Source organism: Narcine bancroftii, chromosome 14 (genome assembly GCF_036971445.1).
Source record: "Narcine bancroftii isolate sNarBan1 chromosome 14, sNarBan1.hap1, whole genome shotgun sequence".
Lineage (NCBI taxonomy): Eukaryota > Metazoa > Chordata > Chondrichthyes > Torpediniformes > Narcinidae > Narcine > Narcine bancroftii.
The window spans coordinates 67,073,334-67,098,120 of NC_091482.1; the positions used below are offsets into that span (position 1 = coordinate 67,073,334).

Sequence of the window (24,787 nt, forward strand, 5' to 3'; positions counted from 1 at the left end):
TATTAAAATGTTATTGCATTTTGCTTTTGAAAATGTGGCATCCAACTATAAAGTATGTATATTAAGATTTATGGAATCATGGTTTAAATATGAAAAATGTACTCTGACTGTTGTAAAAGGTAAGATGTTTGTGACTTTGATAGTGGTGGAAAGTAAGTCTGTGCATAACTCTTGGATTTACTCATTAAAAGCAAAAAGCAGAGTTCAATCAGACTAAAATAAGTTTTGTTCCTGTAGCATCAGAAAATATGGAATATGCTCTTTAGTTCTGTATATTGTCGTAATGGTTTTGTAATCGTGCTTTCCTTGCATTGCCAATATCATATGAACATCAAGATTTTCTCTTTCTTAAAAAGAAACCTTTCATATGAGGATATTGAAATGTGGAGATCACCAGTATAGCACCAAGATGGCACCTACCTTGTCTTTGACTTGTTTGGACATAAAGGAAGTGGACTATCGAATGCTTTGCCACTTGGGAAAGGACAGACTGAACCAATAGCATGGTTGTTGGAGTGCAATGACTTGTGCCGCTGTAGACCAAGAAATAATCCCACGCGTGAATTGAATAAGAAGTGATTGTCGATGTTTACAAAGTGTGGCAAACTGTGAAATCGTTGATACGCCGCAGCCGACTGAGGGGAGAAAACACCTTTGTTCTCATTTAAATTTGCTGGTTTTGAATATACTGTAACAAAGAAATGTGTAATCAATAATAGCTCCATGAAATCAAATATGCAGTATTTTACACTGCAAAAAAATTGACATTTTCTTTACTATCATTCATTTAAATAATATTTGTGTAGAATATTAGTTTGAAAATAAACCAGTTTTATTTCACCATTAATTAGTTGTGTATTTTGTTCTTATTTTATACTAAATTGTTTCCCATATTGTCATTTTAGGCCACTGGTGCAGGAAAATACATTGGTTTACAATAGCTGATAGTTTGTAATTACTACTTCAGCCAGTATGTAAGAATGAGAAAGTTTCTGTCTCAGCTCGGGTAGAGCTGTTTGAGCCTCCACAATAAGTTATTTTGCCAATTACAACTTGGGTGACCATTGACTGTGTTGTGGTTACTTCCTTCCGAACTCTTTAGTCTTCACCCCATAAAATCACATGGTGGGTGATGAGGCTGTAACAGAGAAATTCCTTTTGTGAGGATAGGTCTGTGTCTTTTTGAATACTATGATGGAAATACAATTTAGGAAATCCTTGTAGACAAAAATTAAAATGAATTGGTTCAATCTGACTAAACAGCCTGACATCCTGACTGTTTTTGGTGGTCTTTTGTCTTTGAAGGTGCTATGTCAGTTTTCAGTTAACATCAGATCAGTTCATGTTTTTATTTAGCTTTAGCACACGTACTGGCAAATGGTGGACACAAAATGTGATTTTCCCCAAATCTAAATTTTTCACAACTGTTCTGCTTAAGTGTCCACTTGAGAGTATGGGTGTGTAGATTGAAAGGGAATTTCAAATTGGAGTTGGAAAGTTGCCTCAAGTCTTCATTTTTAGGCCTATTTTGAGCATATTGCCTGTTTTTAGAAAGGAGTGTTTGACAACTTGCACAATAAAGCGCCTTTGGATTCCTTGCCCGCATTGATCTGAATACTATATGTGAATTAATAACTTTGGGGAGCAAATTTGAAAGAGTGAACCTGAATAAAGTTGGTATGCCACCTTACTCTAGAACTGATTTAGGAATCTTATTTGGAGGCAACCGTGCCTCATTCACTATTATGGATTTGCTTTTATATTTATTAAAAAAGATGTTAGTTTCAGGAGTCAATTGAGCCATCATTTAATGAAACTTAAAACTCTCTTAGGTTGCTAATACCCATACAGTGTCGTCATGTTAATGTATCTCCAGCTGGAGGTTTTGTTAAATTGTTTTAACCTTCAGGAATTTGTACCCTGTACTATTTTAAAGAATTCAGCTTGAGTGCCTCCAGTTTTGGTAGATTGAAGAGAATTAAGCATTATTACCTTGAAATAAGTTTGGAGGTTTCATTGCTAACTGAGATAATGTGGAATGAGTATTAGCTGTATTCAACTGCTTGCCATTCCAATTTTAAAAAGAGCCTAATCAACAGACTGTTCCAACGGGAAACCATTTCCCTTCTATGAAATAGAAAATGGGTTAAATTTTGGAATTCACTACCATGAGGGCTGTGGAGTCTCGTTTGCTAAGGATACAGGCATTGAAGACAGGATAAAGTGATATAGGGTCTAAGTGAGGAAAGGGATCTGGAGGTAAAAGTTCAGTCATGGAATTATTGAATAACAGGGTAGGTATCAGGGGGTGGATTCACTGGTTTACTCTTCTATTTCTTTGTCATGTTTTGAGAAGGGTTTATTACTGATAGTGCAGGGGCTAACATTGTCAAACAAATTTGGGACTGGTTAAAGTTTATTTCCTGGAAGGGTACGCAATGGGTATCATGCGGAAGGCTTAGATAGAATGAATAAAAAAAACTGAGCATGAATACCTGAAAAAGAATGCTTGTACTACTCCATATTTCACAACTTTCAGGCATTCAAATTGTTTGACCAATGAAGAACATTGCTTTTTAAGTATTGCAATGCAAGAATACATAATGTAACAAAAATTTGAAAATGTAATTTGTTGGAATATTATGCTGTTGAATGCTGCTATGGTGAAAGCAATGTTGTCTGGTGGTTTCCAATGGATTTGGGTGAGATGGTTTATAAATGGATTGTGTTTGATCCAACGACCTTGGTTTTTGATGAAGCTTTGTCATCTTGGTTTTCTGCTGGGCTTTACCAATTCATGTTGGATTTTGGGTTTTTTTTGTCTTGAAGAATATTAATTATTTGAAAATGAGATCCATCAAACCTTAAATGACGATGTATGTGTTGGAATGAGGAGAAAATGAAAATATTGTATCCATTTAGTCTTTCAGGATTTATGCAAATGACGTTTTGTACATTCATATTCTGTGTGTTTTAAATTGCAAAAAACGTTGCCAATTGTTGCCACTTCATTAAGCTATTTTGGAAAATACTTGTTGCTTGTTACAACATGGTGCTCTTGAATTTGTCCATAATCATTTTGGAAGTTGCCAATCAATGTTTCTCAATCATCTTTGGAACAGCTTTTTTTGGGGGAGAGATTTATAATTGGTTGCATTTAAAACATTGCAAATTTGTTGCTTTTTACCTTTTGCTCATGAAGGATTGTCCAGTTGAAAAGTGGAGGGCTTTTTTTTTGGAATTTTCAGTTGTGCTTTGACAGAAAATTCATTATAGAAAGCAGTTTCTTTGAATGTGATGATGAGCTTGACGAGGAATGAAGTGAATGGTCTTCCCTCTTTGATCACGGTCAACATATCAACTTCACAACATCCGATGACCTTTGAATATTGGGAAGACAAAGAATCAGCTTGAAACTCTGGGTCCTATCAAATTTGATGTAAACCGAAGATGGCCAACATTGGAAGAATGGACCAAAGTTGAGAAATCCAAACTGAGATCTGCATCTGGAAACTTTTGAGACATCAATGGTGCCCCTGATTGGCTTTCTTTTTGTCCCTTTTTTTCTTGGACATGTGTTCTCATTGGCCTGCCATCTACAGTAATTAGTAGGAGGATGGTCTGAATATGACCAGTTGGTTCTATCAGCTCCTCAGAAGGTACCAGACCTGAGGCGTTCCTTCAGCGGACACGAGGAACTGCTTCATGCCAGCAGGACAATTAGCATTGTAAAAACGCGAGGGCATGAGTGGAACCAATATGCCATGCCTGAGAAACTCGATCGGTTGGCTTTAAAGATGTGGCCGTGGAAGATTATTTTTGACCATTGGGTCATCGGCTGGAAGGTTGAGGATTGTTAAATCATGGACAACCCATTGGAATCCATTGCTTCAAGTCTCCTCATCCTTTTCAGCCATTCTGCCCAAAGTTGAGGGAATCGCAAAACTTCTGGAAACCGAAAAATGTTCGTCCGTGTTTTGGGGGAAGAGAACAGAAAAAAAGTACTCCTTGAAGCAGTAAGAACGAGGGTAAATACTAAATTATTTCTAGAGAAGACCTCATGGAAAAACATGGACTTCTTTGCCATTCATTAAAAATACCAGCCAATCTTTGAAGCACAGGGGGTTGCATGTGACTTGATCACGAGTTGAATAGAAGCTGCTCCCTCCCACCATGTTTAAATTCCATTTCCCCCTTCCATTCTTATCTTCATGAAGAAAACAATCCTTGTAAGTCCATTTCCGGCCACGAGAGGAACTATTTTTTTTCTGATTATGGATGTAATTTAATTGTTGGGAAAAAAACAAGGGGGGGGGGAAGATCGACAGAAAAATAGCAAGGTGGGGGGGGGGGTCTCCTGGTTGAGACATTGCCTGTATCCCCACAGTGGGCATGTGCAGTGTGGGGGTAAGTCTGGAGCCTTGGACCAGCACCTGAGTCCGGGTCGGGGGGGGGGGGGGGGAGGAGGAGGAGGAGGGAAAATGTTGCAATTATTTCGCAACGTCGTTGCTGTCAATCAAAGGGAGCCTGGGCGCTTGAGGGAGGAGAAGGTCTATGGCGGCGGTGGGGCGAGATTCACGGCACTTCCAGCACACCTAATGCAACTTTTCACCAACTTCCACCACGGTAAAAGCCCAACTGCGCCCCCACCCCCCTCCCTCTCTCTCTCCCTGTGTGTGAGCCGAAGCTCCAGCCCTGGGGGCGGCACAGAAGCCCCCCCAGCCGCCCCGTCCGCCAGCCCCGCGGTGCTTTTTAGTCAATTCTCCCGATTTTCCTTTTGGCCTCCCTCTCTCCCTCCCTCCCTCCCTCCCTCCCTCCCTCTCCCCCCCCCCCCCCCCCCCCCCTTTCCGCCGAGCAGATGTCGTTGTTCGGGAGCTTTGCAGCCATGGCGCACCTCCATTTTTGAGCGACTTTGTGCGCTTTCGGCGCGGGGGTCGGGAGCCGGGGGTCGGGCTGGGGGGGGGGGGGGTGATTTTTTTCCCCCCCCACTCTTGGACTTTTGGGAGCTTTTTTGAGAGCGAGGTTTCGCTTTGGCGAAGTTTCGTCGACGGTGCGGAAACGAGCTTGAGCCCCCCCCCCCCCCCCCCCTCCATGGAGCAGGTACGTTGACCGGGATGGCCGGACCCCCACGGCCTCTTGACTGGGAGCGAGGGGGTCGAGAAGGGGTGGGGGGGGGGGGTTGGGGGCTGGCGTTGAGCTGCGGGAGTCGCTCCGTGTGTGGTGACCGGCCCCGTCTCTTCCCCCCTCTTCCTCTTGTTCTTGTGCAGAGCTTGTCGGAGGGCGACCGGGCAGTGGAGGGCTTCACCGATGTGGCCGCGGCTGCGTCAGGGCTCGGCCGGTCGAGCCGCGGGCAGCTGCTGAGTCGCCGCCCTGACCGTGCGGAGCGGCGCTCCCTCCCCGCCCGTCCACGTGGAGCCCGGGACCGCACCGAGCCCCCAAACTTGCCGAACCCCGCCACCATGTCCAGCCAGCACAAGAGCCCAGAAGACGACGGCTCCGATCGCAGCAACGCTTCCAGGTACGAGCTCAGCGTCTGTCTGCCTCCCTCCCTCCCTCTCCCTCCCTCCCTCTCTCTCCGTCCTGGTCTTTTGGGGGGTTCTGCATTGTTGACCTTGCCACCGATGCCTGTCCCCCCCTGCTTGTCCCAAGCACATTCTCCCCTTTCTGACCCAAGGTTTAATCGATGACCTTGAGATTTCTCAAAGCCCCACCCTGTTTTTGTGGATCGCACTTTCTCCAACTTAGGATATGCCATTTGGGCCTCGATTAAGCCATGGAAATCCATGGCAAGGCCATCGATGCTGCTCTCTCGTTGATTTGATGTTAATACAAAGATTATATTCTTTCCCTTCATGTTGCTGTAAGATGACCTTGTGCTGGCTGTTACTGCAATGCACCATTTTACTGACAATGCAGACGGGTTGGAGAATTGGAGGATGGGTGTCCGTCTAAACCCATAGAAGTAAATTGTAGTAAATAAGAGGCTACAAAAAGTTGCATGAATGAAAAAAAATTCATATTTAGAGATAAATTAAGAAGTGCCTGTTGGAAAGTTGCTTCTTGCTCTCTATTTTCACCTCCACCACTCCATTTCACTTTATGTCTTGGGGTATTTTGTAAATTTTGATCACAATTTGGTGAAAAGTTTACCATGCTCTTCTCTCGATCTCCTGGACTGAAATAATAAGGTACATTCTACAGGCTTGGGCTCCTTCTGCTCTGCATCCACGTTCTCTCCCACTAAAAGGCTTTGGTCTTGATGGAAAAGATTTTATTATCTTGAATAAGCCTTTAAAAACTTCAAAGTTTTCTCATGGTTTTAATTCCTTTGCAAGGTTTGACACCCATTGTGCTTTATGGAGAGGTGCATGTTTATTTCAAGACAGTGGGCAGAAGAGGCACTTGTACTGCAAAAATAAAGATTTTTGCAAAGAAATTCAAGCTTTGCTTTGAAAGATCCTGAAACTTTGATGAATTGTTGAACTTTTAACAGGTCCATGAATATTATTGCCTACCAGACACCTGGCCACAGGTGGTCCTTTTAATAGGAAAGATGGTGACCTGGATGCAGAATATTTTGCTGTAAATTTGTATCTTTAAAACAAAAATAATGATCTGGCAGTGACCTAGCTATAAACGAACATTATTTAAATTGCATTGAGTTTTGATGTGCTAGTTTAAATTTAAACCTCCTTTAAATGATATTTGAAATCCACCTTTATTATTTACAGTTTTTAATGGAATCCTTGAATATTTCCCACCTGTCATCCACATATACCATTTAAGGCATTATTAATTGAGATTCCAGATCATTTACAAAAGGGTCTACTTGGACAACTGTTTAATAATTTACATTAAGAAAGGTATGGTCTGAATTTTGTGGTTTTCAATAGTAATACCTCTTTATTTTTGTGAATATTGGAGAGGCATGTCCACCATGGAAATTTTTGAGTATAAACTTTTGGTGGATTCCCTTGGGTCCTTGCCTGGGGTTTAATTTTGCATTGCTGCCATATGAAGCTTGCCCTTTGGACCCCCAGTAGGACAGCTTTCACTCTGGACCTACTCAGCACCCTGACAAGGTCCTCGTCGTCACTTGACAGAATTGCCCTTCACTCCCTGATTAATGAAGGGGGTTTTATTGTAATTCCGTTTGTGGATTTATGGATGTCCATTGACTTGAAGCATTGAATTATCTTTGTCCCCTCTGCTTCTGAGTTGGTCGGGTCATCTTTTTGGATGGAAAGAAAAACCTTTGAGTTGATAGGATCTTTTTTTTTAAAAAACTACCAACGATATTGAAATTTCTATGTCACTTGCGTGAAATAGGCCATCCATCCCTCTGGATGTCTATGTTCTCCAAGGTAGATTTGAAATATATGCGAGAAAACACTGGTTCCAGTTGTGCCACTTCCGCCTCAGAGAAGGGAAGAACGTTGTCTGTGGTTGACTTGGGTTTGCAATGGGAGCATCTGGGCATTCCGATTGGGCAAAATTGCTGCTATTCCAAAACTGACCACCACCAATAATCTCGTTTCCTGTGCTCCACCGCTCCAAAAAGGTGCAGGCATGAACATTCGTTGAGAAGATGCTTGGTTTTTTTTTAAAGAAAAGTATAAATAAAATTTCCCTACATACCTTGGATTCTGGTGTCATCATTACATCACCTTAAAATGTTTGCCAGCTGCTGCTGCTTTGGGTTTAAAGAAAGTTGCGTTTCACTATCTTCAGTTAGACAGATGACTTGTTGCAAAGAGTCATTATTCAGGGTATTGTTATTTAGAATATCTGCTACGCTAGGCACAGTTAGCGCAATGTTGTTGCAGCGGCACGAGTTCGAATCTTGCCATGTCTGTAAGGAGTTTGTGTGTTCTCTCTGGTCTGTGTGGGTTTTCCCCGGGGGCTCTGTTTTTTTCCCACCCTCCAAAACGTACCAGGGCTTGTAGGTCAATTGGGTGGGCCGCAAGGGCTGTATGTCTAAAATCTAAAGACCTCCTAACCAACCCACTTTCAGTGTAGAACACTTAACGTGAAGGCTATTCATTCCTCAATATGTGGTAAGTCGAAATTTTCAGTCACCTTTACACCATGCCATTTACCTTATGGTAAAAAAAAAATGAGCTAAAGGAAGCTGTTTCCATCATAACCTTTGAGAGGAGCACAAGGTGCAAAGACAGCTTGCATGTTGAAAGTTGCTGGTAGGTTTGCCATGAATTTCCATTGTTGTTAAAAGTAAAATTTTTCCTTTAATTGTTGAGATGTTTGAAGACATATAAAATGGAATCATCCATGTTGCTGAATTACGGTGATTCCTAAATTGCCTTAGAAGAGGATTGAAATTTGTGTGTGAACATGATCAAATTTGCGTATTGTCCAACAGAAAGGAACTTCATTTATGCCCATTAGTTAGTTGTGTTGGGTGGGTGGAGGGGACAACGTTGGTGCGGTCAAAGAAAAATAAATCTCTCCCTTCCTTGTACAAAACTATACTTGGAGTTTTCATGTTTTCCAGTTGCAGACACAACCTCTAACAAGCTCCTGTAGTTAGTGAGGTGCATTTCTGTGACAAAACATCACTGCAGTGGACCAGGGGGTTTAAAATGTTGGCCCTCAGACCCCTACATCCTTTCCCAGATTCTCAGGGGTCAGGTACAACGAGCGATGTTGATGAAATAATTGGAGATTTTGGACCTGGCTGTTCCTCTGACTGGAATTTTACTGATCATTCATGTTTTCAGAAAAATGTGCAACTTGCCTCAGAAGCAGTTTTAATATACCTCCATGAATTTCAACTTTGTGGCAAAGACTTTTATCACCACCTGGATTTGTGGCATTGTTTGAGATTTGGACACGCGTTATATTTGAGTTGCTTTGTTACTATTTTATGAATTGTTACTGTGGCATTTGTTACATGGTTGGAGATTTCCAAGTTTCCTCACCAGTAAACCAGTTGTTGCATGCTTTTTTGAGCACTGCTGTTTCATTGTTTGGAAGGCTTTGAAATATTGAGACTTATATAAGGCATATATGGATTTCTTGAAGTTGGATCATTGAGTGAGAGTTAAAATTTGATTTGAATAGGATTCTAGGTGCTTTGGAATTAAAGATGAAGCATGATGCCCAGTATGGTTTTGCAGTCAAAGCATTTAAGAAGAAGGATTTTCTTGGGGGGGGTGGTGCCCTGAAATTGGCTGAGAATTAAAACTGAATGATGTACATTTGTGGGCAGGAATAAAATATTTATTAAAATAAATGCCAGTTTTCCTTGCATAGATTCCAGTTGTAAATGGAAATCAAACTTTTTTCCATTTGGTAGTTTACAGAAATGGCGTCTATGGAGCAATAATAGAATGTTTAATTTCTGTGTTGTTAACAGAACGTTGTTTCAGGGAAACTTGTTTAAATATAAGTGTTAAGAGTATTATACAATTGGTTATTTTATTGTCAGTATGGAAATACAATTTGGTTGGGTAGTCTATGGTTAGGGATAGGTGCTCTTTGTCCAAAATAGTTATTTTGCTTTCATGTGTTTGCATTGGGATCCTGTCAGTTTATTTGGCAGCCATTTTATGAAGGTAGAAATCACTTATCAAGAACATGTTTTTAACATTTCTTTAAGGGGTTTCTGCCAGTTTTCTTCCAACAAATTAACCTATATGGTTAGCTGGAATCTTGTGTGCATGCATATGATCATTATGAGAAAGTTGAAGGCAGGGATGAGTGGTTTAAAAGGATAGTATAGCTGTCTTTTTGAATGCTTTTAGTCAGCTGCAGTCAACTTCAGAGAGACAAAATGGCTCTGCTTTACGCTGCATAACTAGACAGACATACTGCATTGCATAGTGTAGTTAAGAAGTACAGGAAGCTGGTGATGATGTAGCTGAGTTCAAAGGTTGTGCTCTGGAATTTGATTGGCTCTCAGCGTAGTAACAAAACTGCCTGCAGCAGAGCTCGCTTCGACTGACGTCAGCACCGCCTCTGAAAGCCTCCCTTGTCAAGCAAGCCTCTGTATTTAGCTGAGAATTCTTGCTGGGCTTGCATCATGGCAAGCAGAATCCCTCAGACTTATCAGCTATGAATTTATGGCTTTTCCCAAAACTCTTGTATTTAATTTCATTTTTAATTTTGCCAGTTTGTAGTTACTGTGGGAGCAGATGTGATCCTGTTGTTAGCTTGAGTTGATGACCTGATTTTTATATTTTCAAGGAACCCTATTAAGTATTTCTGCTTTTTAGCAATTTTCGAGACCAACGTAGAGGTTCCTGGGGAAGGAGGGAGAACACCCTTTGAGTCCCATGATTGTTGTTTCCTCTGTTCCTACATTAGAGCCACCGCTTTTGAGCTCACACAAATGAGCTTGCAGGGATGATGAAGACAGATTGATCCAGATGTATTCCTTGATGCAACTGGACAGCTGGTTACCTCTCTCCAGCTATTGTGTGCAAATGCAGGCAGGTTTAACCCCTTCCATGAAAGAGGGCTCACGTTAACTATAGAGGATGAAATAATTGTTATATTTTCCAGATTCTATTTCCTGCATATTCTCTTTGGAAGTTTTATCTATTTCTTTACAGCACAGTGTCACCCAATTTCAGCCATTTAACTCGTTGGACTCTATGTCCTTGTTTTCAAGTACTACCAACAAGCATTCCGCTTCCCCATTTTCCAGGACTGGTTTTATACCCAACCACCAGCTTGTTTGTATTGGTGTTCAAACTGTAGTTTACCCATGGACCCGGTCCGGAGTATATACTGTCTAATGAAAAGTTTAAAACGGCCAGAATCCAAGCAGTTAAACCCTTGCCGCTCAATTACACCCAAATTAACCAACAACTCCATATGTTTTGGAGGATGAGAGGACCTGGGGTAAACCCACGCAGACATGGGGAGAAAGTGCAGACTCCTTGCAGACGGCGCTGGATTCGATCCTATTCCGGATTGTTGCCGCTGTAATAGTGTCACCACCAACCGTTAGGCCTAGTCCCTGCTGATTTCTTGGTTAGGTTTTGCCCAGCCACCTGTGTTAGCGGCCTTACCTGTCGTTTTGGGGTATTTAGCAATACAGTCAGTAAACCAGGCTCAGTAATTTTATTTTGCATATCATCTTCAAGGTTCTCTATAGTGTTTGGGGCCAAAAAAAATGTATCCATCCAGTTTTACTGAGGCATATAACGTTTAATTTAGCCACGGTGGCTGAGACTAGTGATTTGGTCTATTTATACGGCAATTCATTTCAAAGTAAAACATTTTACTTTGCCTCCTTCAAGGACCATTCCATGCCCAACCTAGCATTCTTACTGTGTATGTTAATGTTTTCCTTGCAACAAGCCCTTTTCACCAGCGCTCATTGCTTGCTGATAACAGAGTATCTGGCAGTGGTATCTGAATCATCACATTGCACACAGAACTCTTGATTCACTGGGGCACACATGACCCCTTTCAGCTATTGTGCAACTACATCGGGGGAAGAGAGTCCTGAACGTATACAGAGTGAGGGAACTAAAAGTTAGCACTGACACTTTTTGTCACTTCACAATTTCATAGTTTAAATCAGCCATTCTCAAAGGGAGTCACAGCACATTTATAGAAGATATGTGGGGGGGGGCGTGGACTGAAATCATAAATATTTCTGGTTTTGAGGCAGTCGGTAGAAGTACGGAAGAAGGGTTTGACTGCTTTGCAGGGGAGGGGGCACCTAAACTTTCAGCAGACTCCTAAGAGGGCCAGAGCCGAAAGAAAATTTCCAATGGCTAAGCGGTTCTGCAGTGTTCACAAATTCACCAACTGCTTGTGATGTCTTGGTTGCTCAAACCGGTAGAGTTAGAAGAACTGGCAGAAAATTCCTGCCCCGACTGCCAGCAAGTTGGAGATGTGAACGCAGAATTTTGGCAACTTCCAGGCAGCCAAGTTGCTGCTGTTATTTAACTTCTCCATGGTGTTGGGTAACAGGCAGAAATAAGTAGCACAGTGACAGGGTTTTCCATGGCTATACTGCTGGTCTGGTTGCACTTGCCACAGGTCAGGTGAATCAGTCCATTAAATGAAGTGGAGCTGAAACAAAATAGGTGAGCAGTTTGAAAGTAATTTGCTTAAGTGAGCATAAATATGTCATTGTATTTAAGAGTTTTGAGTATTCATTTCAAGATCTAGCAATTAAAACCAAAAAATATTTGCCTGAAAGAGCTTGGCAGATCAGAATCAGAATTTGTCATGAGCAAGTCACAAAATTCGTTGTTTTATGGCACCGTCACAGTGCAAACATTCATATAAACCACCGTAGAAAAATAGGTCACGAAAAGTCAAAGTAAGGCAGGAATCTATGGCGGAGGGGAAGAGGCCGTCCTTGTGCTGCTGAGTGCTCGTCTTCAGGCTCCTGGACCTTTTTTCCTGATTGTAGAAGGGTGAGCAGCGAATGGCCTGGATGATGAGGGCCCTTCAAGATAGAGGATGCTTTCTTAAGACACCTCCTCTTGACAGTGTCTTCAATGGAGTGAAGTCTTGTCCCTGTGATGTCGTAGGCTGAGTTGACAGCCTTCTGGAGTTTTTTCTTGTCCTGAGTTAGCACCTCCGCACCAGACATTGATGCAACCAGCAGAATGCTCTCCACGGTCCACCTGCAGAAGTTTTTGAGCTTCTCTGGTGACCAACTGAATCTCCTGAAAAACCCCACAAAATATAGCTGCTGGCGACCCTTCTTTGTGATTGGATCGACATGAAGGCTTCAGGACAGATCCTTGGAGATATTGATTCCCAGGAATTTAAGGTCTTGATCCTCTCCACTACTGAGCCCTCTTAGGATTGGATCATGTTCTCCCAACTTCCTCCTGAGGTCCACTATTGTCTCCTGGTTTTGCTGCCGTTGAGTGCAGAGTTGTTGGTGTGACACCACTCAACGAGCTGATCCATCTCCCTCCTGTACACTTCCTCATTGGTGTTTGTGATTCTGCCAACCACCGTGGTCATCAGAGATGGATGAATGCAGGAAGCTGCCCCTCTAAGTACATTTCCAGTCTGTTGAATTAATACATAGAAGTAGCCCCCCCCCCCCCCCCCCCCCCCCCCCCGTTAAATCTAGTCCGGTTTCATATTTTGTTACGTTTCACGTGATTATATGTTCAACTTCCGAAACTGCGTCAAGTATCCTGCAGCGAGCTCTGCCCACCATTTACCCTTGTGGTTTGATGATCTAGGTTTACTGATATGTAGACAGTTTGATTTTATTTTCTAATCTCTGAGGCTTCGTTTTCAGTAATTTCTTTTAACCCTTTAGTTCTCTAGCCATCCTTAAATCTGAAGGAAACTGTGCAATAGAGAGAAAAAAAATCGAAGTGCAAAAGGAAATCCTTAAATGAGTTTCTGATTGAGTTTGTGGTTGAGGAGTCTGATGGTGGAGGGGGAACAGCTGTCCCTGAACCTGGTGGTGGCACCTACACCTCTTTCCTGATGGCAGCAGCGAGAACAGAGTGTGTGCTGGGTGGGGTGGATCCTTGATGATTGCTGTGACGGCAGTGTTCCCTTTAGATGTTCTCGATGGTGGGGAGGGTTTTGCCTGTGATGCCCAGCACTACCTTTTGGTCCAACATTGTCGACTGCTTTTGCTGGGCAAAACTCGAATTGCCAGACTCTCTCTCCCTCTTAAAACCTGACCACCTACCTATTAATACCTGGTTAGGGTTACAAATGAAGGATTTTTATTAATACTGTTTTCTGCTGAGCCAGTTTTTAAAAAAGTTTGAAAATTAATTATTTCCATTATGAGCATCCCAGGAGTGAAGCATAAATACACTAGGCATTAGATGGGGCTCCTATAGTCATACGTTCAAAATAAGCCCTTTGGCCATCTGGTCCATGTCATCCAACACCCAGTGAGGCTTGTCCCATTTTCATCATCCTTAAAATTCTATCATTCACCTGCACAGTTGGGGCAATTTAGTGACCAGCCAGTCCATCATTAGGTTGGTGGAGGACTTGGTCAGGAGAAGTGTGTGCAAATTCCACAATTTAAAATTTTTAAATGTAGACCAAGCACAGCAACAGGCTGCCCAATTGACGATGTTTTGAACGGTGGGAGGATACCGGACGGAGCACCCAGACGAAACCCTCACACAGACGCGGGGAGAAGGTACAAACTCCTTACAGAGAGTGCCAGATTCGAACCCTGGTCCCGATCGCTGGCACCGTAACAGCGTTGCGCTCACTGCTAAGTTAACTGTGCCATCCTTTATCAGAGATTTTTAGGGTTATATTGAAGGAATTTGGAGAAAGGTGCCATTTTAACATCCATAATTACTTTGTTTTTGACTGATTTGCAATCCTGAGAAACCCTTGATACGATGCTTAAAACATAAAATGAATACAGTTCAAACACAGCTGTGCAAATTAAGACAGCTGTTAGTTTGCAGAGTGGCAGAAGATGCTATTAAAATAATTTACACCTAACAAGTATGCATTGATAGAATGCACAGAAAATATGCAATCAATATTATTGTAATTTGGAAAATTAAATTGTTCTGCCTTTAATAACAATATATCTGGCAATAACTTCCTTTTATTATTTACAAGAGATTTGAACCAAATTTGTGCATCTGTGATTTGTACAATATACCAAGATGACTCCCACAACCCCCTCCCCCAACAATACTGTTGCTTTCCAAGTGTGTCATGCATTTGCTTTGTTGTGAACAAGACTTGCGGTTTTATTAAACAAGAAAGTCTACAGGCACAGTGATTGTGGTTTACACTAAATGCTGTGGAAACTCAGTAGGTCACGCAGCATTTTTTTCTCACACAGATAAAGATGCATTACCTTCATCAAGGTGTGAGTAAAGCAGACAGACACTTAAATAAAATTGTGCAGGGAGGGGCAGGTTACGGAGCACAGGCTGGGAGGGTACAAGAGATAAAAGCTGAGAAGTGTTGGGGGGATGAATGGAGATAGCAGGGAGTTCAGAGCTGGAGAAAAAGAGACCAAGAGAGGGAGACAGAAGTGGCCCTAATGGAAAGCAGAGAAGTCGATATTCCCCAGACAGAATATTTGGTGATGTTCCCCCAAATTATGGGTGGCCCTATTTTTGGCAGGACATGAGATCATGGACAGACACGTCAGTGGGAAGTGGAGCGCAGAATTGCAATGGTTGGCCACTGGGAGACCCCCCCACTATTGCCACACACACAGTGAAGGTGCTCAGTGAAAAGATCTTCCAGTCTGTCCGATAGAGAGAAGCCCACACAGGAACACGATGTAGTACATCAGTCATTCTCAACGGGGCCCACTGCACCTTTAAATAAAAGCCTTGTTTTCTTTTTACCTCGCCTAACATGTATTTTGTAGTTGGTAGGATAGTCAACGTTGAAGTTCAGATTTCAGAATTTTTAACAGTTTACACATAGAGCATAGTAACAGGTCCGTGCTGCCCTATTAATCTACAACTCTCTGTGCGTTTCAAACGATGGAAGGAAACCAGAAACCCCAGGGAAAACCCACACAAACACAGGGAGGACGGACAAATTTTACAGCGCAGGATTTGATTTTCCCTAGTTCCGATCGCTGGTAGATTCGCAAGTGAAGTGTGGCAGTTCTGATGTGCCTCTTCAGGTATCCATCAGGAGCATGAACAGCTTTTGAAATACAAGGAAAGTGTGGGGAAGACCCAGCAAGTAAGAATGAGCATGAAGGTGATGACTGGACATCTTCAGGAAGGGAGGATGAATATTGCTCATTGTAATGGGAATTTTTAAATAGTCACTAGTCTCTACAGAACCGTGGCATTAGATTACTCACGATAATGAAAATTTTGCAACTTGAACATGTTTGGGTGTATTTTATAGTGGTTGATCATGACAATTGCCTTAAAATTTTCTTATCCTAGAACCAGGGAACAATTACAGGACAGAAACAGACCACTGTGTATGTCCTTTCTAGTCTGTGCTGAACCACTTTTTCTTGCCTAATCCCACTGACCAAAGCCCTCCATTCCTCTCTCCCATCCGTGTAGCTGTCCAAATTTCCTTTAAATGTTAAAATCGAGCTAGAATCGACTACTTCCGCTGGAAGCTCATTCTGCACTTCCACCAATCTGAGTGAAGAAGTTCCCCTTCATGTTCCCACAAAACTTTTCCCCTTTCACCCTTGACCCAGGTCCTCTGGTTTGTATCTCACCTACCCTCAGTGGAAAAACCCTATCTGCATTTACTCTGTCTATAGACACCTCTCATTTTTCTGTTCTCTAGGGAATGAAGTCCTAACCTTTTTAACCTTTCCCTGTAACTCATTTCGGGCAACCTCCTAATATATCTTCTCTGCATTCTCTCTCTTTTATTGAAATCCTTCCTGTAGTTAGGAGACCGAAACTGTACACAATACTCCAAAATTGGCCTCCCCAATGTCTTAATCAACTTTAACATAACATCCCAATTCCTGTACTCAGTGCTTTGATTTATGAAGGCCAATATGCCAAAAGCTTTCTTTACACATGTGACGCCACTTTCAGGGAATTATGCATCTGTATTCCCAGATCCCTCTGTTCGACCTCACTCCTCAGTGCCCGACCATTTCCCGTGCATGTGCGACCTAGGTTAGTCCTTCTAAAATGCAACACCTCGCACTTGTCTGCATTAAATTCCATCTGCAATTTTTCAGCCCACTTTACCAGCCGGTCCAGATCCATCTGCAAGCTTTGAAAACGTGGCCACAACACCTCTAATCTCAGTGTCATCTGCAAATTTACTAATCCAATTTACCATATTATCATCCAGATCACTGATAGAGATAACAAACAACAATGGACCCAGTACCAATCTCTGAGGCACACCACTAGTCACGTGCCTCCAATCTGATGAGCAACCACTCACTGGCTTCTCCTGTCCAACCATTGTCCAATCCATTCACTACTTCACCATGAATATCTAGCGTTTGAACCATGTACCCTTTCTCAGATGTAATCTATTTTTTGTGACTTTCTGTCATATTTTGTCTACTAGTATATTGCCCACTCCTTTCCTTGGAGGGGTAATGTCCACGTCAGCTGCAGGCTCGATTGTGGCTGACAAGTCCGAGGCGGGACAGGCAGACACGGTTGCAAGGGAAAATTGGTTGGGTGTTGGGTTTTTCCTCTTTTGTCTTTGGTCATATTTTGCCCACTAGTATATTGTTGTTCAGTGTAATGTACTTGATAAATGGTTGCTACCTTATGATGCAGGAATCTTGCAACTTTGGTCCTTTTGTTGTCTTATTTTTCATTTAGAAAGGAGGTGGAAGATGTTCTAATTTCTACCTCACATTTGATAGGCCCCAGTACAGTAAAACCCCTGGTATCCAGAATTCAAGAAACCAATAGAAGAAATAAATTAAAAAAAAATTAAAATGAATACCAATAAAGGTAAAGGTGCCATTATTGTCACGTAATTACTACAGGTGGCCAGGGAGAGCAATCACTGCATCGCATATCACAAGTGCAGAGAAATGTCGGTAATGAATTCAAAAGTACAGGTTTTTGACCATCGTAACTTCAAAATATCGTCAGTTGGAACATTGTGAGTCGGGTTCTCTGTACGATTTGGTGTTGATAAAGTCTTTGTCGCCATCTGATTTTTCAAGCTCAAGTGAGCCTTGACTAACAGAATAGTTGACAGAAAGAGGAAAATAAAGACGAGGATCACTGAAGATTTCAGCATTTGCAGTTTTTCTGTTTCCCTGAATCCTTTTATTGAATTTTTTTTACTTTTGTCTACCATAAGGCTGACAGAGTCGCCACTTTACCCAGCACCCCTCACAGAAACCTGCAGCACCTGGTGTTCCTTGGCGGTCTCCCCTCCAAGTACCGACCAGGCCTGAGCCTGCTTAGCTTCTGACATCAGACAATCCCAGGCATATTCAGGTAGAATAATGTGTTTTTTTTTAAAAATGCAAGTTTAAAATTGTAAATGTAAATGTTCTCTGAAGTAACACAAACCTTTCTGAAGATGGGAGCAAATATTCATCCAGCCAAGTGGTATCCTTGGTCTGGTCTATTGGTGACTCCAGCTCACCAATTTACTTGACTGCTTTACTCCCTCCTCAGTGCATGGATGATTAGAAGTTGGCAGTAAATGCCCGCTCTGCTGGGAGCTCCATGAATTAAAGAATAACAGCACTTGGGGCTTAGTGTCAGGACTTCAGGATCGGGTTATCTAGTTATTTTGGAACAAAACTGTTCATGCACTACTAGAATCTAATGTACATTGCCTTAAATTACTATTCAAATAACGCTGCTTTAGCAGGGATTATATGTACAGATTAGATTTGCTTTCTTCAGATCTTGAATTTATTTCAATAGAATTCATTTTAGAATCCAATCTGCTCCATGGAACAAGGTTGTACACAGGGATTTTTTTTAACCTTTCATTCTGTTTTTGTGGATTGGATTTTGTTTGCAGTGTCTAATGGGCTACAGTAAACAGTCTTTGTTTCAGCAAATGAAAGACACAGTGTTCTGGAGAGAAGTGTGATTGATTCAGTGTGATTGTACACCATCTGGAAGGCGGGAGCAAGATGGTATTTGGGGGTGAGGAACATCCATCAGAACTTGTGCCTTTCAAAGTACTAACCGATTATACAAAGACTCGCTGCTGCTCCTCACTATGCCGTGGAATTTGGGTTTCTCGTGTGTACGTGGCCCTCATCCGCATGGCCTTGTTTCTAGTCCAGGTCTATAAGTGGGGGTGCTTCACTTGTTAAAAGAATTCATTGAGCTACTGAGTAAAAGGAGTTCACTGTATTTAAGGGCGGCACAGTAGGCAGAGAGATTAGTGCATGGCCTTTACAGCGGCAGCGATTGGGACCGAGGTTCAAATCCTGCGCCATTTGTAAGGAGTTTGTATGTTCTCCCCGTGTCTGCATGGGTTTTCCCCGGTTTCCTCCCACCGTTCGAAGCGTACTGGGGATGCAGGTTAATTGGGTGCAAATTGGGGCAGCAGGGACTCGTGGGCCCAATTGGCCTGTTACCATGCTGTATGTCTAAATTCTTAAAAATTAATGTCAATTTTTAATTAAAATGAGTACAAGAAATTTGAAATTCCAAGGTACGCTTGCTCTGGGAAAGAAATGTACCATGCTGGGTCTGGCTGACATGGGACTCTATACCTATTGATATGCTTGACTGCCTCCTCTGTTCAGGGACAAAGGAATGGGCAACATATAATTCAAGTTATTCTCTGAACTGTGCAGGTATTGCGGAAAACTGCAGATGGTGAAAGCTGAGTCAAGCAACCTGTGTGGAAGGAGAGACCGAAGAAGGAGAGGGGATATTATAGAAAGATAAATTATGAAAGGTGTAGATAAGATTGAGGTCAGCAAGTTGATTCCTTTGGTGGGGGAGGTTAGAACTAGTGGACATGGCTTCAAGATTCAGGGTAGTAGATTTAGGATGGAGATGAGGAGGAACTGTTTTCCCAGAGGGTGGTGTATCTGGTGGGGGGGGGGGAAGGCAGGTGGGTGGAGATCAGATCAGCCATGATCTCATTGAATGGCGAGAAGGCTCGATGGGCCGGATGGCCGACTCCTGCTCCGATGTCTTGGGTCAACTTTTCAGAGCTGGGGGAAAAATTCCAATGAAGCAGCCTGTATCTGAAAAATTAACGCTTTTATTCCACAGACACTGTCCACTTACCAAGTTGGCCATCTGTCCTGGTGAGACTGCATCACAGCCACTCTTGTCCTTCCAAGGTTTACTAATTAACAGTTTTCAATAGAGTTCACTGAACAATCATGAGAAATGAAGATCATTGATGTTTTCATCGAAACCTCTCCAATCTTGCCCAAGCTATGGGTCCTGAGAACATCTCTGCCAAAATGGAAGTCGTCGAAGATTCAATATTCAGTCCATCTTCAGTAGCAAGCACAGGTGTCAAGAGTCCTCATATGCGACTGAAATATGTCCTTTCTTACAGCGTTCGGTGGTGGTCCCGCAATAAAGGTAGCTCACCTTTGATGAATCTTGTATACTAAAACTGTCCTCTTGGTTGATTCGGTGTTCTCAACAGGGAAAACAGACCACGGCACAGGTAGACCCCAACTTACGATGGGGTTTGGTTCTGTGACTTGCATTGTAAGTCAAAATTATTGTGAATCGAAACAACAGTTTTTATTTAACGCTGAAAACCTTTATTTAAAAGCCATTTATACTGGAAAAAACATTACTGCAATGTACACAGCTGAAAGCACACTCGGCTTGAAGAATATTTGAAGCATTGCACTAAAATTAACCATTGGACACGTGGTGGGTGGTGCATCGGGATCTTGGATGCGTGGCCGAGGAGAGGACCTACGATCGGGTGCTTGGATGCACAGGTGGCCAGGGAGAGCAATCACTGCATCGCATATCACAAGTGCAGAGAAATGTCGGTAATTGAATTCAAAAGTACAGGTTTTTGACCATCGTAACTTCAAAATATCGTCAGTTGGAACATTGTGAGTCGGGTTCTCTATACGATTTGGTGTTGATAAAGTCTTTGTCGCCATCTGATTTTTGAAGCTCAAGTGAGCCTTGACTAACAGAATAGTTGACAGAAAGAGGAAAATAAAGACGAGAATCACTGAAGATTTCAGCATTTGCAGTTTTTCTGTTTCCCTGAATCCTTTTATTGATTTAAGGAACTGAGTATTGGCCGTTGTTACACACCTTCAGTTAAGGAGAATGTCATTGATTTGATTGGGATGGATTAGCTCTGAGATGGTGGAAGTAGGGTGCTGTAAAATGGCGAGAGAACCTGGCAGCATACCAAGATTCCTGGAACTATGTGAAACTGGAGCAGTTGGGTTTCAGTGCTGCCATCTTGTCGTGAGACGAGATCTGCTGTTCCGTGTGCAGGCTTATCATTGGACAGTTTATTGGCAAACAAGAGATTCTTTTAAACATTGTAGCTGAAATAATCTTTGTAATAATTACAACTGGCTTTCTTTTGAATAAATTTACATTTTTCAGTGCTTGTTTGTAACAGCATTTATGTGAAAGTCATCAGTTTAATTAATAGTAGTGTCTGATGGCCTCAACAAATTAACAGCTTTGAATTTTTTTTCACTCTCGGGGGAGGAAAAAAAATCAGTTTATCTGATGAGAATGTCGACCACTCCTCCGTATGTTGGGTCGTGTCCATTCCTGTCTGCAGAGGGTGCTTTGACAGCTCACCTTACAGCATGCAGAAAGTAAACAGCATGTTGGTTATTAAAATGGTTTGTAAGTTCTGATTATGTGGAGTGTAAATATCAGAGTATTTCCCCTAAAGCCATTTCCACGATCATTTTTTCTTTTAAAATTCCACGGTTAACCCTTTCAGAAATCACATCATGTTCTTTGGATTGAGCTTTGCAAGGATGAATTTTTGTGTAAGGGAATTAATTTGGAATGAAGAGAGATTCCTCGATGAGGTGCTTCAGAAATGAGGAAAACTTAATTTCCTGGTCTTAATGATCAGGTGGAGACCATTTTCATCTCGTCAGCATCCTTTCACTGTGATTATAGGGGCACACTCAGAAGTTTCTCCTGAGTTTTCCAGCTGAATTAATATTTGAGATGCTTTAACACTGGAGATTGTTTGAAAATAATATACGTGTTCAAGAGGGAGGTGGAACCATTCTAAACAAAATTGATTCTGAAAGTTACTACTTTTTGTATATATTTTTGTGGTGGAAATATTTGTATGTGTATTTTGTGATCTTTTGTTTAAAGTTAGCATAAAAATTGTAAAATATAATGTAGCAGAGAGTGTGGCCTAAATCCAGTCACTGTAGCTATGTGAAAGTAATTCTGATCCTCTCTCCCATGTTTTTTAAAATATGCTTGAACATAGAGCACTATGGTACACTACAGTACAGGCCCTTCGTTCCTCAATGTTGTGCCAGCCCATATATTCGTATCAAAAAAAGCTACCATAGCCCTACTGCAGGATATTTTATTCTTCCAGTTGCATAACTGAGGTTGAAAGTCTTGAAGCAAGATTTTTTGGCAGTAAAAGAAGTTTCACAAAACCTGCTTAGCCATTGCCAATAATTTTTATCCTTTAATTTGTCAATCTTGGCTCCTTTGCGATAAGAATTTTTTAGTAAATTCTTCTCTACTTTTCCTCCATTTAAGGATTTTAACCCTGAATTTCAAAAACTGACTACACTCGAGCTTCCACACTCCATCATCCTTGCTGCCCCCCACCCCCCCCCCTCTCTTTTTTTTCCAAAAACTTCTCTTGAAGCCTGATTGTCTAAATCTTCTGACTGATTCTCAGGCATGAAAACCTAACGATGCTCATTCCTCCTGAGAACAATCTTAATTAGTACAGTAAGATGTGGAATCTGAATGGCAAGATGGACTCTGAAAAGTTAATTTTTTCCAGTCATTTAAATTGTCACGATTTCCTGCCTGACTTTTCGTCTAAAGAATATTCTCTCAGTGTTTACGTGGGTGAATTGGCACTGGGACTAGTTCTTCCTCCGAGTGACTCAGCCAGCTCTGGTAGTGGATGCAGCAATAAATAAACCCAATACACCATCACTTCCAGCCCATTTCTTTGTCTCCTAATCGCTGCTTGCTGCTTTTGGAATATTTCGTGCTGTTCTGTCCACAGATCCCAACTAGCATTCCACCCAAGAGAAATCCCTGTGTGCGCGTGTGTGTGCACACGTGTCGGGGGGGGGGGGGAGAATATGTATGTTTTGGGAACATGGGAGGAACCATCTCTGGGGCACTAAGCACAAAGACTTTATACTGAGAATTGTCCAGCACCTTGCTTGTGTTTATTCTAATTCTTGATGATTTACCCAGAGCCAATGAGGCTTTTTCTTCAATAACACTGAACAACATATTTTCAAAACTTTTGCTTCCCGAAAGAAAAAGTGGAGATTATGATAGACAACTTCAAGCTGAAAACAAAAATAATTTCAGATTTGCTGTATCACATAGGAAGTTGGGGAAACATTAAATTAACTTTTATTGAATTGAGCAGGTTTAATCACATCATGGCGCGGACACATTGCGTTAGACCAACTGACCCAAAAACGTTTTGCTGCTGAATTTCATTTGTACTCAGCATCTGATGCCTCTCATGTCAGTGTCCAACAATATTGATGGATTCCAGTTGCACTGATACCACTTTTCCATGGTTGCAATGTCACTGACTGCACCAAGGATCGGCAGGGAAGACGTCCAAGTGCAAATGCAGAAGATTAATATTCAATGACAGGTTTCACTTCATAGTTTTGCATGCTTAAAGTAGACTTAAAATATGACAGGAATTCACAAATATAGGTTATATCTAAAAGCAAATGCTACGTGATAGGAAAATTTTAAGTGATCAGCAGCTCAAATTTTATAAAATACACCCAAAAAGGTGTTCAGGAAGCAAAATCTTTGTTGTCCAGTGTATTTATCCAATTCTGCGGTGTCAGATCAAAATTCAACTGGGCAGGCATCATCTATGGATAAAGAAACCATTAATGTTTCAAGTGGAAGACCCTTCATCAGAACTCAGGAATGCAGATCAATCTAGTGCATTATAGAAAATTACTTCATTCCTACTTGGGTTTTAACTTGAACCTATATCCTTTTACATTTTAAGTTCCTGTGCTGATTTTTCTGTATTTAAACTTAGAACCTCAACCTTAGCAGAAAAATTGAAGAATAAAAATGCCTTTCAGAACTGAGATTGAAGGTCAACTTCTCTCAGAAGCTGGATTTTGACTGATTATTGCCATCTCCCAACCTGTGTTGTGGGACTAAAAAATCTTTGTGCAGCACCCAAGGGCTTTGAGTTACAGTTTGTCTAAAGCTCCCCATGTTCACTTTTGTAGTTATGCAGTCAATTCAGCTATTGCTATTTGAAAGAACCTCTCGTTGGAACAGTGTTTCAAGTGTGATCTTTCTCCTTCAGCTCAAAAAGGGGCAAGATGTGTTTAGTTATTAAATAACTTGTAACAACTCTATGCCCTGCCATCCAGCATCATAATGACCGTGGGATTAATTCAGATTGCTGAAACATTTCTTGAAACGTAGAAATCCACAGCTCAATACACACTATTTGGCTTACAATGCTGTGCAGTTGGAATAAACTGCCTATATAGTTTCCCTACTGCACAGCCCTCAGGTTTTCTTTGTACCTATCTAATAGTCTTTTAAAAGGTCCTATTGTACCTTTCTCCACTCCATGCATCCCCCTGTACTTCTTTCCAAGCACCTTAAAACATACCCCTGCACGTTGGCCATTTCAGCCCTGGAAAATGTCTGGCCAACCACATGATCAGTGGATCTCCATTTTACACACCTCTATCAGGTCACCCCTCATCCTCTGTCACCTCAAGGAGAAAAGATCAATTTCACTTAACCTATCCTCAAGGCTGCATCCTTGTAAATCTCTTCTGCATATCCTGCAGTGAGCAGACAATATTCCAAATGGGGCCTAACTAAGGTCTTGTACAGCTACAACATTACCTCACAGCTCTTGAACTCAATTTTAAGATTAATGAAGGGCAACAGGCCATATGCCATCATAACAACACTATTAAACTCTGCAGCAGCTGTGAGTGTCACAAGATCATTCAGTTCTTCCACACTGTTCAAAATCTTCCCATTAACATCGGACTATCCCTTCAAATTTGACCGATTGAAATGAACCACACTTTTCTGAGTTAAAACTTCATCCGCCACTTCTCAGCCCAGCTCAACATTCTATCAAGGTCCGTTTCTAATCTCTGGCAACCCTCTAGACCAGTGGTTTCTCGCATCCCACTTTAAGTATTCCCTATGCCATTGGCGCTCTGTGATTA

General features: G+C 41.8%; 2 protein-coding genes across 12 annotated transcripts in view; both read left to right on the top strand.

Moving 5' to 3' along the window:
• The window catches only part of ctc1 (CTS telomere maintenance complex component 1), a 67,993-nt gene extending 67,146 nt beyond the window's left edge, over positions 1-847 (top strand). The window contains exon 25 of one of the 2 annotated variants that reach the window (XM_069912175.1): positions 357-472. In XM_069912175.1, coding sequence (XP_069768276.1) covers positions 357-371 — 15 coding nt within the window. In that variant the 3' untranslated portion in view covers positions 372-472. Of the gene's footprint in view, positions 1-356 lie in introns of both variants that reach the window. The other variant, XM_069912174.1, reaches the window with a different exon arrangement.
• Positions 848-4,842: 3,995 nt separating this feature from the next.
• The window catches only part of chd2 (chromodomain helicase DNA binding protein 2), a 112,393-nt gene continuing 92,448 nt past the window's right edge, over positions 4,843-24,787 (top strand). For 8 of the 10 annotated variants that reach the window (XR_011349011.1, XM_069912168.1, XM_069912166.1 and 5 more), the window contains exons 1-2: positions 4,846-5,100; positions 5,268-5,518. Coding sequence is in view for 7 of the 10 variants with exons in the window: in XM_069912168.1 (XP_069768269.1) it covers positions 5,092-5,100; positions 5,268-5,518 (260 nt within the window). In the remaining 3 variants the exon portion in view is untranslated. Of the gene's footprint in view, positions 5,101-5,267; positions 5,519-24,787 lie in introns of all 10 variants that reach the window. The other 2 variants (XR_011349013.1, XR_011349012.1) reach the window with 1 other exon arrangement.